The sequence below is a fragment of the Pan paniscus genome, chromosome 13, assembly GCF_029289425.2.
Source record: "Pan paniscus chromosome 13, NHGRI_mPanPan1-v2.0_pri, whole genome shotgun sequence".
Taxonomy (NCBI): domain Eukaryota; kingdom Metazoa; phylum Chordata; class Mammalia; order Primates; family Hominidae; genus Pan; species Pan paniscus.
The window spans coordinates 105,456,884-105,476,468 of NC_073262.2; the positions used below are offsets into that span (position 1 = coordinate 105,456,884).

The window sequence follows — 19,585 nt, forward strand, 5'->3', positions numbered from 1 at the left end:
CCTAATATCATCAAGAAGCCTGAACATTCTATCTGTGGAGCAGTTTTTATTATTATTTTGATGTTTGATCAAACCTAAAGAAGATTGATAATAAACACTAAAATCTTAAAAGGAGGAGCAGGCATCAATTTTCCTTATGAGTTTAGACATGTTTGAAGTGCATTTGGTATCTGGATTTGGCAATTGTAAAATCTGTTTTAAATGCATATGGAAGAAGATTAGAAAAGAATGCAAAAGGCTGGGCGCGGTGGCTCACGCCTGTAATTCCAGCACTTTGGGAGGCTGAGGCGGGTGGATCGCCTGAGGTCAGGAGTTTGAGACCAGCCTGGCCAGCATGCTGAAACCCTGTCTCTACTAAAAATACAAAAATTAGCCAGCCATGGTGGCAGGCTCCTGTAATCCCAGCTATTTGGAAGCTGAGGCAGGAGAATCGCTTGAACCCGGGAGGCGGAGGTTGCAGTGAGCCAAGATCGTGCCACTGCACTCCAGCCTGGGCAACAGAGTGAGACTCCATCTCAAAAAAAAAAAAAAAATACAGAAAAGATAGTTCTACTAAGATGAAGTGACTATGCTTGATTATTTTTTCCATAGGTCTTTGCAAGGTTTACATACTATTTTTATTTTTATAATAAAACTGTTTCTCATTCTTAAAAAATAGTACAAATGTGGGAGAAAGTTCTTGCTTGATTCCAAATATTCATCTAATGGCCAGATTTACACTGAATATAAAACATGTCACCCACAGATGACCTAACAATGTAAAACAATACCAAAACCTCATATATTCCCACTTCTATGGGAATATATCTGGAACAAGTTCCTGTTGCATTAAAACATACAACACCAATAATAATAAAGTCTTCATTTTTACACATTTGTCATTGAATCCTAGAAATACTTTTCAACACAAATAGTAAAAGCTCGTTAAATTTTTATCTATTTCCATATTTGTTTTGGCAATGAGGTAAGTTTACTTTTTGCAGGATGAAAATACTTGATCAAGACCAGTTTAATTAGACTCATATTTTTAAGAATCCCACCATAATGATTATATTCCAAGCATAACAGAATCCCTGCTTAGAAATATTTGTTAAGAGTTAGCTTTAATTAGTATATATATGCTGAGTTAGTAAATCTGCATTTAAAAATTCAGACTTGGGCTGGGCACGGTGGCTTACCTGAGGTCAGGAGTTCGAGACCAGCCTGGCCAACATGGAGAAACCCTGTCTCTACTAAAAATACAAAATTAGCTGGGAATGGTGGTACATGCCTGTAATCCCAGCTACTCAGGGGGCTGAGGCAGGAGAATCCCTTGAACCTAGAAGGCAGAGGTGGTGGTGAGCCAAGATCGCCCCATTGCACTCCAGCCTGGGCAACCAGAGCGAAACTCCATCCAAAAAAAAAAAACAGACTTTTTAATTCATTTATATTACACTCTTCTCTATTAGCCTAATTACTTTAAACCATTTATTGGTTTAAAATTGTTTCATGGCAATTATTTAAAATAAAAAACAGCCAAAAAAGGCATTAGGAAATATTTCAATAACTCTATCTTTTAATAAAATAGAAACAATAACTATTATCTTCATTTGCTATTTGATTTTAATTATTTCAGTGAGGTATAAGACTTCACATCAAAGTACTACAAAATAGTACGACTTGATATATAATGAGTATATGGTCTCAACTGGGAATGTAATCATTAAGACTTAGCTTGAAAACTATGCGTGCCAGAGAAACTACTTTATTCATATTTTATCTAAGTTAGTGAATACCAATTTTGCAAATTTTCAGTTTGTGAGAGCCGTGACCTCCTATTCAGAGCTCTGATTGACAGATGGATACAACTAAACATTCTATTATCAAATTTGCATTTATCCTCATAAACTCTCCAGTGTGAAAACCTGTTGCAGTTCCCCTTGGAGCCCCAAATAATGGCTGGTTATATGCAATACATAGAATGCTCAAATTTACCTCAAGTTTAGCATCCAGTTCAGCATCAGACGCCACCAAGTGCTCATCCTCTTTTTTTCCTGTTGCTTTGATAAAGACCTGTTTAGTTTTCCAGTATTTCTTTTGCATTCTGCTGACTACTGACTGATTATCTTCTGGTCTGGGTTGCCCAAAGGAATCCATGGAGTGACTACAATGAACAGACTAAAATTAAATTTCTTTTAAAAATTCTCAATAATAGGCTGGGCACGGTGGCTCACGCCTGTAATTCCAGAACTTTGGGAGGCTGAGGTGAGCGGATCACGGGGTCAGGAGATCGAGACCATCCTGGCTAACACGGTGAAACCCTGTCTCTACTAAAAATACAAAAAAAAATTAGCCGGGCATGGTGGCGGGCGCCTGTAGTCCCAGCTACTCCGGAGGCTGAGGCAGAGAATGGCGTGAATCCGGGAGGCGGAGCTTGCGGTGAGCCGAGATCGCGCCACTGCACTCCAGCCTGGGAGACAAAGCGAGACTCCGTCTCAAAAACAAAAACAAAAAACAAACAAACAAACAAAAAAAACAAAAAAAACTCAATAAATATGTTTAGCTAGCCAATATTTAATCTGACAAATGGAAAAAAGATACTAAATGTAATTTTTTTTTAGAGTCAGGGTCTCGTTCCATCGCTCATGCTGGAGTGTAGTGGTGCAATCATAGTTCAGAATAATGTGGGCTCAAGCAGTCTCCTGCCTCAGCCTCATGCAGCACTGGGATTACAGGTGCGAACTACCACATCTGGCCCCTAATATTAATGTTCTCAGTCAGACATGCTAATACTTGCTTTATATGGTCTAAATGTATGCTATAATTTCAACTTGCACAAGAAACAGGCAAAAGATTAATTATATTTATATTAATTTTAGTTAGATGACAAACGTAATAAAACGATTTTGCAGTTATGTCTAGAAAAAATTATATTTTATTTGATATCTATTTATAGATGTTTATTACTTTCTAAGTTTTGCTTTTGTAATAAAACTGCAAAATAAACTTGTACATACATCTTTACATACTAGTATCAGTTCCTTAGGAAAATTTCCTATAGTTATAATCGCTATGTCAAACATCCATTTAATATTTTCAGATATGCAAAGATTCCAACACATACTCTTTAAAAATCACTCAAAGAAATATTTTAATGTCCAATAAATCAACACAAATAAAGTCCTTAAGTATAAGGGAAGATATGTTATAAAAGAAATACAGATGGACATTGTAAACTGTAAACATAAAAATTAACGTATGCTAGGTGCAGTGGCTCACGCCTGTAATCCCAACACTTTGGGAGGCCGAGGTGGGCGGATGCCGAGGTGAGTGGATCATGAGGTCAGGAGATCGAGACCATCCTGGCCAACATAGTGAAACCCTGTCTCTACTAAAATACAAAAAATTAGCCGGGCATGGTGGCATGCACCTGTAATCCCAGCTACTCAGGAGGCTGAGGCAGGAGAATCACTTGAACCCAGGAGGCAGAGGTTGCAGTGAGCCAAGATCACGCCACTGCACTCCAGCCTGACGACAGAGCGAGACTCCGTCTCAAAAAAAAATAAAAATAAAAAATAACCTCCAAGAAGTTATTCTTAACAAGGTTAACATGGCTATATAAGGAAATGCAGAGTGAAAAGTATTTCTTTAAGGATATGTAAAAAGAATAAATACTAATAACATTTTGGATCTAAAGCCCAAATTATTCCAACAAACTGTAAGAGTAGGAACAAAAGGGAAATACTAAAGTATGTGACTCATTCGTTATTTCCAGGCACATCGATAGATGCTCTTGTATTCTTCATGTTAGTAAAGAAATAGAGGTTCACTTTCTTTTAATTTGAAGTAATTACTAATTAAATAAAAATAGAATGTCTAATTTCCAAATTACTAGGGGTAAAACAAAAGAGCCAGAAAAACTTTAGCAAAAGCAAAAGACCGAGTGGGAGAAACAAGAGTAAGGCATGTAACACACAGTACAAAACAAGAAGATGGAAGAAGAACAATTATATTATTTAGTATGATAGATGCAAACTTCTTTTTAAATACAAAGAATCTCGAATCATAAAAAACAAAAATCGAAATCCAACTACATGCTATTTGAGATCTACCTAAAACAAAAGGACACAAAGATAAAAATAAAGATATGAGTTAAGATATACCAGGTAAATAGAAACAAAATGAAATTAGAATAGCTATATTAATATCAGACAAAGTAGATTTAAATAAAAAGCATAAAATAGAACAAGGACAAGCTGTAAAGTCCACAAAGTGGCCAATTTTCCAGATAGCCTCTGGATTATTATCCTTTGGATATCCTCCCATATTCCTGGGCAGTATATATTAATAACCATTTAATTGCCAAACCTCTTAATATGTTATCTGAATAATTTCTCTGGACATAATTTGGAATACAGAGGGAATTTAATTTGGGTACCTAGGGAGCATGGATTTGATATAAGCATTATACTGTCCTGACACATCAAGCGTCTTGAGAGAAACTTAGTTTTTCTTTCCCATCCAGTTTCTTTTTGCTTTTGGTTGCTCTCAACTGCTTTCAGTCCTCCTCCTCCTTCCCTCCACTCCCAACTTTATAATTATCAGCAGTCCAACTATATGACAAACTGTTAATCTCTTCTACTAAACTGACTGCAGGTTTAGGCTCAATTCGAAGAACAAAATACTAGGGAGTATCAGGAGAGAATACCTCTCCCTACATCAACTTCCATATTGATGTAGCTCAAACAATATACTCCTGTCCTCGCAACCACTCTCTCCATATCTCTTTGGGAGAGAAAGAGTAACATCTGATTGGACAGCAAAAAACTAGACTCCTCCATTTCTGGAAACTATCTTGCCTGCAGAGGGCACACGTTCCCTGGCAAAGGGAGAAAGTGACTGGGAGGATAAATCTGCAAAAGGTGAGATTTGCACATTTGTGGTTTTTATGACCAAGGGCACTGCTAAATCTGCTTGCCACTGGGGGTAGGTTAGGCAGGAAGCCAAGTCTTACTGGCTTGACATATCAGATAACAGAGTTCAAGGCTGGCAGAACTATCAGATATTTAGGAGGGATTTCATAAAAGGGAGGGAGCCAAAGAGGAGGAAACCCCAAAATTTGTGTATAAAGTCCTCCCAAGACCTGTGCTAATCACTAAACGAATCATGAGGCAAGGGAGGGAAACCCAGGAATCGTGGCAGAAAATCAGCCATTGAAAGAGGAAATAACTAAGTGAAGATTTCAGCACTACCACTCCAGAGGAGACAGTTTGGAGTCTGAGTTCAGTCAAGTTAACTGGCTTCTAGAATAAAAATTCTTTTTCAGAGAAGCAAAACAGAATCCAGAATCTCTCAAATGCATCATTCAAAATCCCAAGTATCCAATCAAAAAACACTAGACATACAAAGAAATAGGAACATGTGACCCATACTCCAGTGGGGAAAGGGCAGTCAATAAAAACAGACTCCAGAGATTTCCCAGATATGGGAGGCTGAGGCAGGAAAATCGCTTGAACCCGGAAGGCGGAGGTTGCAGTGAGCCACTGCACTCCAGCCTGGTCGACAGAGTGAGACTCTGTCACACACACACACACACAAAAGATTTCCCAGATACTGCAATTATGAGATAATTATTAAACCAACTATTATTAACATATACACAGACTTAAAGTAGGATGTATGCACAATAAATGAACACATTGAAAATATTAGAAAACAAGTAAAACTCAAACTCTCCAGTTACAAAGTTCAGTAACTGTAATTTAAAATTCACTGCAGCTGGGTGTGGAGGCTCACACCTGTAATCCCAGCATTTTGGGAGGCTGATACAAGAGGATCTCTTGAGCCCTGAAGTTTGAGGTTACAGTGAGCTATGATTATGCCACTGCACTCCTGCCTGGGTGACAGACTGCCTCTTAAAAAAATAATAATAACTGGACAAGATTAAGAGCAAACTGAAGATGGCAGAAGTAAAAAGTTCTTCTTACCAAAAATTACCAATCTAAAAACTGGGGCAAGGGGTGGGAGGAGGAAGGAGGAGAACCCAAAGAAGAGATAGAATGGGATAGAAAAAAATTCAAATAAATAAAACATCCCCAAATTTGTGAATGACATTAATTTACAGATCCAATAAGCTAAATGACAAACCCCACACAGGATAATACAAAGAAAACACAAATAGACACATCACAGACAAACTGCTTAAATCTATATAGGGAAAAAAAAAGATAGCAAAGAAAACCTATCTTGAGAGCAACAGAGAAAAATGGCATATTACACACAAGGTAACAAAAATACAAACAGGTCAGTTCTCAATAAAAACAAAAAAAAGTCAGACTAAATGGAAGGATATATTTAAGGTACTGAGAGGAGAAAAACCTGTTGACCCCTAATTCCACATCTATTGAAACTGTCCTTTTAAAAATGAAAGTAGTGGGAGCACAGTGGCTCAGGCCTGTAATCCCAGGACTTTGGGAGGCTGTGGGGGAGGATCACTGGTGCCCAGGAGCTCAAGACCAGTCTGGACAAGATGGCAAGACTCCATATCTACAAAAAAATAAAAGAAACATTAGCCATGTATGGTGGTGTGAGCCTTTAGTCCCAGCTACTCAGGAGGCTGAGGCAGAAGGATTGCTTCATCCCAGGAGTTTGAGGCTGCAGTGAACTATAATCACACCACTGCACTCCAGCCTGGGCGACAGAGTGACAGTCTGTCTCTAAAAAAATAAAAAAATAAAAAATAAAAAGAAGGAAAGCAAAATAAAGATATTTTCAAATAAAGCTCTGAGAGACTACCTGATCAGATCTGGAGACTTTCAGAAATGCTAACATTACAGATGTTATGTATATCACAGCTGAACATATTAAAAAATATGGTATATATACTCAATGGAATACTATTCAGCCTTTAAAAAGAAAGAAATCCTGTCATTTGTGACAACATGGATAAATCTGAAAGACAAATACCACATGATCTCAATTACATGTAAAATCTAAAAAAGTTGAACTAATAGACGTAGAGAGTAGAATGGTAGTTACCAGAGGCTGGGGGGAGGGGTATTGGGAAGATGTTTGTCAAAGGACACAAAATTTCAGTTAGGAGGAGTAAGTTCTATTGTACAACAAAGGGACTATAGTTAATAACAATGTATTATATTCTTGGAGATATCTATGAGGGAGGATTTTTAGTGTTCTTACCACAAAAAAAGATGAGGTAATACATATGTTAATTATGTTGATTTAGCCATTCCACAGTGTTTCAAACGTAATGTACATGACAAATATATACCATTTTCTCAATTAAAAATAATTTTTGAATTAAAAATGTTAACAAATTCTTCAGTCTTAAAGAAAATTACACCAGATAATTTGGATTTATAGAAAAGAATGGAAGGACTGTAATTGTTAAATGTCCTGGTAAATATAAGATTATTGCTTCTTTCTTAATTTCTTCACATTATATAACTTTAACATGCATAGAGGCCGGGTGTGGTGGCTCACACCTGTAATCCCAGCACTTTGAGAGGCTGAGGCGGGTGGATAACTTGAGCTTGGGAGTTCAAGACCAGCGTGGGCAACATGGCAAGATCCTTTTCTACAAAAAATACAAAAATTAGCTGGGCGTGGTGCAAGTACCTGCAGTCCCTGCTACTAGGGAGGCTGAGGTGGGAGGATCACTTGACATTGGGAGGTGGAGGTTGCAGAGAGCCAGGATTGTGCCACTGCACTCCAGCCTGGGTGACAGAGCCAGACTCTGTCTCAAAAAAACAAAAACAAAAAACCCTACCATACACAGACAACAATAAAATAGCAGCTCAATTATCAATGTGCTGCCATTTTAAAAACATCATTGATATGTTTACTCATTCTTTACCACCTCACTCCATCATCATCATCATATAGTTCTTTTTCATAAAATTTACATACACTGAAATCTCTAATTTTTAGCTATATATTTTTTTCATTACTTATTTTACTTACAGATTCAGGGTCTCACTCTGTTGCCTGGGTTAGAGTACAGTGGCACAATCATAGCTCACTGCAGTCTCAAACTCCTGGGCTCAAGTAATCCTCCCACCTAAGCTTCTGGAGTAGCTGGGACCACAGGCAACACACCAACATGCCTGGCTAATTTATTTTTATTTTTGTAGTGACAATGTCCCACTATGTTGCCCAGGCTTACTTATTTTTAATTGACAAGTAAAAATTGTATATATTTATATTTATGATGTATGACATAATGTTTTAAAATGTGTATACATTTTAAATCTCCTTGGTTAAATTTATTCCTAAGTATTTTAATTTTTTTACTAGCTATTGTCAATGGCATTGTTTTATTGATTTCTTCCTTTTTTTTTTTTTTTTTTTGACAGAGTCTTGCTCTGTTGCCTAGGCTGGAGTGCAGTGGTGCTGCAGCCTCCACCTCCCAAATTCAAACAATTCTCCTGCCTCAGTCTCCTGAGTAGCTGGGATTACAGGTGCATGCCACCACGCCTGGCTAATTTTTGTATTTAGAGACAGGGTTTCACCATGTTGGCCAAGCTGGTCTCGAACTCTTGACCTCAAGTGATCCTCCCACCTTGGCCTCCCAAAGTGCTGGGATTACAGGCGTGAGGGACCCCACCTGGCCAGATTTATCAGATAGTTTGTTGTTAGTATGTAGAAATGCTACTGATTTTTTTTTTTTTTTTTTGAGACGTAGTCTTACTCTGTTACCCAGGCCGGAGTGCAACGGCATGATCATGGCTCACTGTAACCTCAAACTCCTGGGCTCAAGCAATTCTCCCACCTCAGGCTCCCAAGCATCTAGGACTACAGTTTGTGCCACCACACCTGGCTAATTTTTTTTTTATTTTTTGTAGAGATGTGTGTCTCACTATGTTGTCCAGGCTGGTCTCAAACTCCTGTCTTCCAGTGATCCTTCCACCTCAGCCTCCCAAAGTCCTGTGATTACAGTTATAAACCACCATGTCTGACCACTACTGATTTTTGTGTTAATTTTGTATCCTGCAACTTTACTGAATTTATTACTTGTAATAGTTTTTTGGTGGAGTCTTCAGAGTTTTCTAAATATAAAATCACGTTGTCCGCAAACAGATCATTTAACTTCTTCACTGACAATCTGAAAGCCTTTTATTTCTTTCTCTTGCCTAATTATTCTAGCTAGGAGTTCCAATACTGTGTTGAATGGAAGTGCTGAAAGTGGGCATACTTGTCTTGTTCTTGATTTCAGAAAAAAAAACTTTCAATTTTTCACTGAGCATTATGTTAGCTATGGGCTTGTCATACAAGGCCTTTATTACGTTGAGAGACATTCTTTCTCTACCTCATTTGTTGAGTGTTTCTGTCATGAAAGGATGCTGAATTTTGTTGAATGCCTTTTTTGTATCTATTGAGATAATTATAAAGTTTTTGTCCTTTATTCTGTTAATATGGTGTATCACTATTGATTTGCATATGGTGAATATGCAGATTCACAGTGATAAATCCCACTTGATCATGGTGAATGACCCTTCTAATGTGCTGTTGAATTTGGTTTGCTAGTATTTTCTTGAGGATTTCTGCATCTACGTTTATCAAAGATATTGGCCTATAATTTGCTTTTCTTGTACTGTTTTTGTCTGCCTTTGGTATCAGGCCTTTGTAAAATTAGTTTGGAAGATCTCCTTCCTTTTCAATTTTTTGGAAGAGTTTCAGAAGGATTGGTTTTAATTGTCTAAATGTTTGGTAGTATTCAGTAGTGGCATCATCAAGTTTGGGCTTTTCTTTAATGGGAGACTTCTTATTACTGATTCAATCTCCTTACTCATTATTGGTCTTTTCAAATTATCAATTTCTTCATGATTTAGTCTTTATAAGTTGGTATGTGTCTAGGAATTTACCTATTTCTTTTAGGTTATACAATTTGTTAGTGTGTGTATATCTATATATATAGATATATATAGATATATAGATATAGATATAGATATATAGATATATATATTTTTTAGATGGAGTCTCATTTGGATGCCCAGGCTGGAGTGCAGTGGCACGATCTTGGCTCACTGCAATCTCCACCTCCCGGGTTCAAGCAATTCTCCTGCCTCAGCCTCCCAAGTTTCTGGGATTACAGGTGTGTGCCACCAAGCCTAGGTAATTTTTGTATTTTTATTAGAGATGGGGTCCGCCATGTTGGCCAGGCTGGTCTTAAACTCCTGACCTCAAGTGATCCGCCCACCTCGGCCTCCCAAAGTGCTGGGATTATAGGCATGAGCCACTGCACCCGGCCTGTGTATCATTTTTTATAGTAGTCTATGATCCTTTGTATTTCTGTGGTATCAGCTGCAATGTCTCCCTCTTTCATTTCTGATTTTAAGCATTTCCTCTTTTTTATTAATCTAACTAAAGGTTTACCAATTTTCCGTTGCTGTTTTTTTTTGTTTTTGTTTTTTTGAGACAGAGTCTCTGTTACCCAAGCTGGAGTGCAGTGGCGCGATCTCGGCTCACTGCAAGCTCCACCTCCCGGGTTCACGCCATTCTCCTGCCTCAGCCTCCTGAGTAGCTGGGACTACAGGCACCCGCCACCACGCCTGGCTAATTTTTTTGTATTTTTTAGTAGAGACGGGGTTTCACCGTGGTCTCGATCTCCTGACCTCGTGATCCACCCGCCTCGGCCTCCCAAAGTGCTGGGATTACAGGCGCCTACAGACCAATATTTTTATTAAATATGAATGCAAAAACCCTTCACAAAATCCTAACAAATCTAATATAGTAGTGTGTGTGAGTGTGTATGTATGTATATGTGTGTGTATATACATATATGTGTGTGTATATATATATATATATATATATATATATATATGGATAAAACATGACTAACTAGGTGGAATTTATGCCAGGGATGCAAGATTTGTTTAGCATTTCAAAATCAGTCTATGGGCCAGGTGCGGTGGCTCACGCCAGTAATCCCAGCACTTTAGGAGGCTGATGTGGGTGGATCACCTGAGATCAGGAGTTCCAGAGGAGCCTGGCCAACATGGTGAAACTCCATCTCTACTAAAAATACCAAAATTAGCCAGGTGTGGCTGGGCATGGAGGCTCATGCCTGTAATCCCAGCACTTCAGGAGGCTGAGGCAGGTGCATCACCTGAGGTCAGGGGTTGGAGATCAGCCTGGCCAACAGAGAAACCCTGCCTCTACTAAAAAATACAAAAATCAGCTGGGTATGGTGGCATCTGCCTGTAATCCCAGCTACTCAGGAGGCTGAGGCAGGAGAATTGCTTGAATCCGGGAGGTGGAGGTTGCAGTGAGCTGAGATCACACCACTGCACTTCAGCCTGGGCGACAGGGTGAGACTCTGTCTTTAAAAAAAAAAAAAATCTCCTCTTTGGCCGGGCATGGTGGCTCACATCCGTAATCCCAGCACTCTGGGAGGCCGAGGCGGGTGGGTCACTTGAAGTCAGGGGTTCAAGAGCAGCCTAGCCAACATGGTGAAACCTTGTCTCTACTAAAAATGCAAAAATTAGCCGGGCGTGGTGGTGCACTCCTGTAATCCCAGCTACTCAGGAGGCTGAGGCAGAAGAATAGCTTGATTCCAGGAGGAGGTGGTTGCAGTGAGCCGAGAGTGCACCACTGTACTCCAGCCTGGGTGACAAAGCAAGACTCCATCCCGAAAAAAAAAAGAGAAAACAACAACAAAAAAACCCACAGAGCTGACATCATCCTTAACTGTGAAATAGTGAATATTTACCTTTAATATTGGGAAAGAGGCAAAGATGACTGCTCACACCACTTCCACATTTAAAAGGAAAAGGCAAAGATGTATTTATTCACAGGTGACATGATTATGTATGCAAAAAATCCTAAAGAATCTTTTAAAAATCTACTAGATCTAATGCAACAGATCTGAGCAAATTCAGCAATTAGTGAATTAGACAATGTAAAACAAAAGCATCACATTTCTATATATTAGTAGCAAACAATTAGGAAGTGAAATTTTTTTTTTTTTTGTAGAGATGGAGTCTACCTATGTTGCCCAGGTTGGTCTCAAACTCCTGGCCTCAAGTGATTCCCCTCGCCTAGACTTCCAAAGTGCTAGGATTATAGGTGTGAGCCACCACACCCAGCCTAGAAAGTGAAATTTAAAATCCACTCTCATTTTTAATAACATCGAAAGTCATGAAATATTTAGCAACAAATTCAGTGAAATATGTACCACAGTGCTATTAAAAACTATTAGCACATTGCTGAGAAAAATTAAAGAACACACAGAAATAGATCCATAAATATACAACCAAATGATTTCTGACAAGGGCACTGACATAGTTTGGATGTTTGTCCCCTCCAAATTTCATGTTGACATGTGATCCCTAATATTGGAGGTTGGGCCTTCTGGGAGGTCATGGGGGCAGATTCCTCCTGAATGGCTTGGTGATGAGTGAGTTCTTACTCTCTAAGTTCATGTGAGAGCTGGCTGTTTAACAGAGTTCGGCCCCCTTCCCTCTCTCACCACGCCATGCCTGCTCCCACTTCACCTTCCTCCATGATGAAAGAAACTTGAACTCCTCATCAGATGCAGATTCTGCACCATGCTTCTTGTACAGCCTGCAGAACTGTGAGCCAAATAAACTGCTTTTCTTTATAAATTATGCAGTCTCAGGTATTCCTTTATAGTAACACAAAATGGACTAACAGAGGTGCCAAAGCAATTCATTGGTGGAAAGGACTGACTTTTAACAGACAATACAAGGACAACCAGATATCCATATGTCAAAAGAATTGCTCAACTCTTAATTAACATCATTTACAAAGAGTAATTCAAAATGTGTAACAGACTTAAATGTAAAATTTAAAACTGTAAAACTCCCGGCTAGGCGTGGTAGCTCACGCCTGTAATCCCAGCACTTCGGGAAGCTGAGGCGGGCGAATCACAAGGTCAGGAGTTCGAGACCAGTTTGGCCAATATGGTGAAACCCCGTCTCTATTAAAAATACAAAAAATTAGCTGGGCGAGGTGGCAGGCTCCTGTAGTCCCAACTATTGAGGAGGCTGAGGCAGGAGAATCGCTTGAACCTAGGAGGCAGAGGTTGCAGTGAGCCGAGATCGTGCCACTGCACTCTAGCCAGGGCGAGAGCACGAGACTCCATCTCAAAAAACTGTAAAATTCCCAGAAGAAAAAAATCTTTGCAACCTTGGGGCAGACAATGATTTCTTAGACTATTTAAAACATGCATTATAAAAGAAAAAAAATCAAGAAGTTAGATTTCACCAAAATTTAAAATTGCTATTTGAAAAACACAATTCAGAAAATGAAAAGTTTGGAAGAAACTTTTCATACGTACACACACATATGAACAGACCTGTGTTCTGAATATATGAAGAATAATTACAACTGAGTAATAAGAAAATCTCATTTTAATAGATAAATTATTTGAGCAAACTAACAAAAGATATTCATATACAGTCATGCATTGCTTAACTGTGGGGATATGTTCTGAGAAATGTGTCATTAGATGATTTTATCATTGTGAGAACATCATAGAATGTACTTATACAAACCTAGATGTTATAAGCCTACCACATACCTAGGAGCTATTGCTCCCAGGCTACAAACCTGTACAGCATGTTACTGTACTGAATACTGTAGGCAACTGCAACACAATGATGGTAAGTATTTATGTATCTAAACATGTCTAACCACTGAAACGGTACAATAAAAATATGCTATTACAATCTTATGTGACTATTATCATATCTGTGGTCCATCATTGACCAAAACACCTTTATGCAGTATATGACTGTATACTAATGGCCATTAAGCATATAAAAATATATTCAACAACATTATTCATCAGGGAAACAAAAATTAAAACCACAAAGAGATATCAGCACACCCCCATTTGATCTTGCTAACAACCAATCTGTCAATTCAAAGTGCTGGCAACAATGAGGAACAACTGGAACCTTCATACATTGGTCGTGGGAATATAAAATGGGTATAACCACTTCAGAAAAAATTGAGTTTCTTGGAAACGCACACAATCCAGCAATTGTATTCTTATGTATTTACCTAAGATAAATGAAAAATATGCCCAAAGACCTGTAAATGTTCTTGCCAGCTTTATTCAAAATGGCCAAAAATTAGAATATCTATTAACAGGTGAATAAACAAATTATAGTATACTGCACAATGGAATACCACTCAGCAACAGAAAAACTACAAACCAAGTAATTAATGAGTAAGGGGTGTTTTTATGGGGTGATGAAAAAGTTTTCAAACTAGAGAGAACTGGTGATCTCACAACATTGTGAAAACAATAAATATCACTGAATTGTACACTTCGAAACGGTTGTTTGGGTTTGTTTAGCCAAAGTAAAAAAAGAAAAAAAAGGCTAATTGTATATTATCTGAATTTCCCCTCAAAAACAAAAAAAAAACTTTTGATAAAAGAGCAGGAATGAATTCTCAACCCACAATGATATACCAATACACATCCACGGTAATAGGTTAAATGACAAAGACTGACAACACCAAAATTGGTGAGAATGTGAGTAACTGGAACTCATATATTGCTGATGAAAGCATTAGATGGTATAACCATTTTGGAAAATGATTAGCAGTTTCTCATAAAACTAAACATGCTGCTACTTCATGACCTAGCAATTCCACCGCTAGGTATTTAAAAGCTTTATGTGGGCAGAGATTTTCATCTGTTTGTGAGCAAACAGTGCAAGACACACAGTAGATACTCAATAAGTATTTACCAAATGAATGTCTACTTATTTTAGCATTGTAATAAAAAACTAGAAACAATCTAAGTATATTAATAAAAAGCTATACAGATAAAAATGTAGTATATTCATATGACAGAATACTATATAAAACAATTAAGGCCGGGCGCGGTGGCTCACGCCTGTAATCCCAGCAATTTGGGAGGCTGAGGCTGGTGGATCACCTGAGGTCAGGAGTTCGAGACCAGCCTGAACAATATGGTAAAACCCCCATCTCTACTAAAAATAAGAAAATTAGCTGGGCGTGATGGCATGTGCTTGTAGTCCCAGCTACTTGGGAGGCTGAGACAGAAGAATCGCTTGAACCCAGGAGGCAGAGGTTGCAGTGAGCTGAGATCGCGCCACTGCACTCCAGTCTGGGTGACAGAGCAAGACTCTGTCTCAAAACAACAACAACAACAACAACAACAACAAACATTTAAAACAAATACGTCAGTGGCTAAAACTATCAATATCAATCCAAATCAATTTTTAAAATAATACTGAGTGAGGCCAGGCGTGGTGGCTCACGCCTGTAATCCCAGTACTTTGGGAGGCTGAGGCGGGCGGATCACGAGGTCAGGAGATCGAGACCATCCTGGCTAACAGGTGAAACCCCGACTCTACTAAAAATACAAAAAATCAGCCAGGCGTGGTGGCGGGCGCCTGTAGTCCCAGCTACTCCGGAGGCTGAGGCAGGAGAATGGCGTGAACCCGGGAGGCGGAGCTTGCAGTGAGCCGAGATCCTGCCACTGCACTCAGCCTGGGTGACAGAGCGAGACTCTGTCTCAAAAAAATAAAATAAGAAATAAAATAAAATAAAATAACACTGAGTGAAAAACACAAGTGCAGGCTATACGCAATATGATGTAACTTATTTAAAATTTAAAAACACATGCAATAATAGACACGTATAAAATATAATTTAAAAAACACAAAACACAGATACCAACTCATGATGTTGAGTACCTGATAACGGATGGGTGGGATGAGACTTCAGCTTTATTGGAAATGTTTTATTTCCTTATCTAAAAAAATACTAGAAAGAAATACAACAAAATGTTAACAGTTGTTAATGTTGGCCTCTGTAAATATAGATATTGTGTTACTTTAGTCTTTTTTTAAAATCTCAACTAAATTAAAAAAGGAATTTTAGTCTTTTTTTTATCTCAACTAAATTTAAAAAGGAATTTTAAAACCCTAGTGTTACATGCAAGTGAGTCAATAATGGCAAAATAATAATGAGATACATAGAAGGTGACTAACTTTTAATGGTGAATACTGGATCCAAGTACAAGTTTGAAAATTTTGATTTCTGAAAAAAACACAAAACTTAAGTGATGAATGAAAAATAGACAAAATGGAAGAGGGTAATAAGAATATTATTAAATAACAAAATCTACTTCGAACGAGGAAATCTTTCCAGTTACAGATATATTTAAAACTCACATATCCCATCTGTTGTTGTTAAAGAATATAAAAAGAATAAAATTTTAAAGGAAGCGCAGTGAGTACTGAAAAAGCTAAAGTATAAAAGTACAGAAAAAATGTAAATATAGAATCACACAATGAAATCACAAAGTTTGGCAGTATAGTAGAACAAGACAGTATATTATCCATTTTGTATCTAATATTTTGATATCTGGTCCTAGTTCCATAACTGGTATAAACTTTTATATTTTTATGATATTTATAATAAAAATATGGCATCCTACTTTTTCCACCAGTTCTCATATTTGCAATTTTTCCTCTTTGGACTGGCTGATCTCTGAGCACCCTTCTAACTCTAAAATTAAACTGGTAATTAGAACACTGCCTTCCACATAGCTGTTTCAACGACTAGATAAACAACCATTTTGAACTATTAAATAAAGAGATTTCAAAGAATACTGGGTATGATAGGCACAGATAACAAATACTAAACGATTTAAAATTTTGGTCACATAAAAATACATACATACCATTCGGAGATGTTTACTCGGCCAGTAAATATATAATTAACTCCTACTAAAGGATGAGGCACCTGTGGCTATTCCATAAATACTGATGTGAAGATGATTAAAGTAATATCGTCTTACAGTACGTCTCCTGAGTCAGAACCAAATAAATCAATACATAAATACTTTTGGGAAAAATCAAAACCATGGAAAAATGTTACTTTCCCAACAATCTATTTTACAGAGACCCATAGTTTATAACAGCTTTTATGCTGTGTGCATCAAGATCATCTATTATACGAAAAATGATTCCACCCCCTCTACTGGCAACGCCCCAGCATCGCGGGTGAGCTGCCAGGATGGACTCCCCGCTTTCCCCTCTCCGTCTTCCTTAGAGCATCAGGTATCTGACCACTGACATCACCTGGGCACCTGACCAGCTGACGCGCGTTTCCAGGAGCCATATCTGTGCCGTGGGGTCGGGTTGCCGGCCTAAGGAGCAGGATCTGTGTGCGGAGCCCCTCGCGGGCCCGTGCATTCTGCAGTTCAGCTCAAACTGCACATTTACTATGTTTTGTTTTTATCTATCGGTTGCCAATTAGTTTCTAAGGAAGACATTCCCATTACAAAATAATAGCGAAATAAAAATAAGCACCACGTTAAAAAGAGATCAGCAGGGAAGCACCTGAAGGCTGTTCGGGTGATCCGCCGCCGCCTCTATTAGGAGCGACCTCCACCGCCGAGGGAAATCACCCAAACGAGCCCCAGGCTGCCGCGCTCCTTCACTACAGCGAGCGTGGCCGGGAGGCGCCCTTCGGCCGCAGGGGACCCAGCCACGCCAGAAACCGCTCCTTGCGGGTTTTGCCTGGGGGGAGGCCGGAAGAACCCCGAGCAGGGCCTCGCCTGGAGGAAGGCCGCAGGCAGCGGCCGGGGTCCCCCAGAGAACCGAGGAGGCCAGCAAGGCCCCGAGAAGCCGCGCGCGCGCGTGTGGCCGGAGCCTCCCGCCGCGCCCCCGCCTCCTGGCGTCGCCATGGGAACCCGGGATTTGGTCCCCGGGCCTGACCGCCGCCTGAGGGGGAATAGGGGCGGACAGGAGGCAGCAGAAGCTTACCGGCGCCGCTCCTCCGCCTCCTCGGGTCGCGTTCGGCCGTACGGGGATCCGTCCCGGCACCCGTTCCGGCCACCGCCCGCGAGCACCGCGCCGACTCCCGGCCCTCCGGCAGCCAGTGCCCCTCCGGCAGCCAGTGCCCCTCCGCACCAGTGCGTGGAGGTGTCAGGCTCCCGCTGCGGGAGGCGGGAGATTTAAACCGCGCGACCTGGCGTCCGCGTTCGCCCCCCTCGGGCGCCGGCCTGACCCCGCCACCGGCCCGACTCGGGATCGGAGCATCTCTCGGTCTGCTCTTGAATGAACTCGGGGACCCTCTCTATTCCTCCTTTCCCGATTTCCTCTTTACTTAATAAAGTGAAATGACAAACACCAAACCGGTCAGAACATTACGAGGAGCTGAGTGTGAGCTCTCTGAGGCGTGGGGAAGTGGAAGGCATTGGCCCGGGGCCCTCCCGGCTCCCTCCGAGCACCCCCACCCTCGGACCTGCCGGGCCTTCTGGGGCGGCCCCTTAGCACCAGTGCTCCTTACGCGGAAAGCGTTCGCCCGCTGTATTTAACTCCCGTGTTAAAGGTTTAAAGAGGTCTAAGTTAACAACCGTTCATAATCAATCTCAAATGCACATATCCATATCCATAATGTTTATGATGAATCTTCAAGAGTAAAAGGTAAAACCGGATCCTGAAAGTCTCAGGAAAAAAACAAAAAGGAAGGCAAAACTATTTACTACTAGTAGGAGATAATTTAGTAAATTCAAACTGCATTCTTTTTAAAGGTGACTCCAAAACTTAAAAGAACTTTCCTAAAACAGCAGAATACGAATTATTAATTACAACTGCGACACATAGGCTAGCAAAGAATTAAAAGGTTAACACTCGAGGTGATAATTAAAATCTGTATGATGACAAAGATGGGGTGAGGTTCTAGAATTTATTTTATTTTATTTTATTTGAGACGGAGTCTCGCTCTGTCGCCCAGGCCGGAGTACAGTGGCGCGATCTCGGCTCACTGCAAGCTCCGCCTCCCGGGTTCACGCCATTCTCCTGCCTCAGCCTCCCGAATAGCTGGGACTACAGGCGCCTGCCACCACGCCTGGCTAAGTTTTTTGTATTTTTAGTAGAGTCGGGGTTTCACCGTGTTAGCCAGGATGGTCTCGATCTCCTGACCTCGTGATCCGCCCGCCTCGGCTTCCCAAAGTGCTGGGATTACAGGCGTGAGCCACCGCGCCCGGCCGAGGTTCTGGAATAATAACAGTACAAAATACTCACCTTAACCTAGAAATTATACTTTTAGAATAGGAAAAGTGGCAAGCTACAGAGGGTTAATTTGGACTGAAAACATTAAATGTCTTTAGACTTTTACCCTGAGATATTTGGATTTCAAGGAATAGGCAAATACCTGAGATTATGTGCAAAATTTTGTTTGTTTTTTGAGGAGTCTACAGCTTTCCTCAGAAGGGTAAAAATTAGCGTTTGGCAAACATGAGTGATTGACCTATTTCCTTGGGATGGCTTTCCTGAATCTTACTAAATGAGGCATTTCTCCTAAGGGGCATACTGCTCTCTGGCTGTAACGATCTACCTGCCTGTCTTCCCCACTAGGTGCTGAGCTGCTTCAAAGCTGCTCCTCCCTTAGGCATTTCTGCAGCCTTAGCACCTAGCACAGTGCCTAATACAAACTAGGTCCTGAATGAATGTTGAGTCCATCAATGAACGAAATGAAACAAAGATAGCTAATTCACAACTGAAGGATACATTATAAAATATCTGAAAAGAACAGATTATCTTTCTCACCAAGGAATAAATAACGTGGCAAG

The 19,585-nt window shown here is 40.0% G+C and overlaps 1 protein-coding gene across 23 annotated transcripts in view; it reads right to left on the reverse strand.

Annotated features, from left to right (window-relative positions):
* The window catches only part of ICA1L (islet cell autoantigen 1 like), a 68,707-nt gene extending 50,492 nt beyond the window's left edge, over positions 1 to 18,215 (reverse strand). The window contains exons 1-7 of one of the 23 annotated variants that reach the window (XM_055108988.1): positions 17,775 to 18,207; positions 17,088 to 17,268; positions 16,688 to 16,814; positions 15,993 to 16,041; positions 15,696 to 15,765; positions 6,358 to 6,525; positions 1,975 to 2,143 (exon numbers count right to left, since the gene is read on the reverse strand). In XM_055108988.1, coding sequence (XP_054964963.1) covers positions 1,975 to 2,136 — 162 coding nt within the window. In that variant the 5' untranslated portion in view covers positions 2,137 to 2,143; positions 6,358 to 6,525; positions 15,696 to 15,765; ... (2 more) ...; positions 17,088 to 17,268; positions 17,775 to 18,207. Of the gene's footprint in view, positions 1 to 1,974; positions 2,144 to 6,357; positions 6,526 to 15,695; positions 15,766 to 15,992; positions 16,042 to 16,687; positions 16,815 to 17,087; positions 17,269 to 17,348 lie in introns of all 23 variants that reach the window. The other 22 variants (XM_055108980.1, XM_055108987.2, XM_055108983.2 and 19 more) reach the window with 22 other exon arrangements.
* Between the last annotated feature and the right edge of the window lie 1,370 nt (positions 18,216 to 19,585).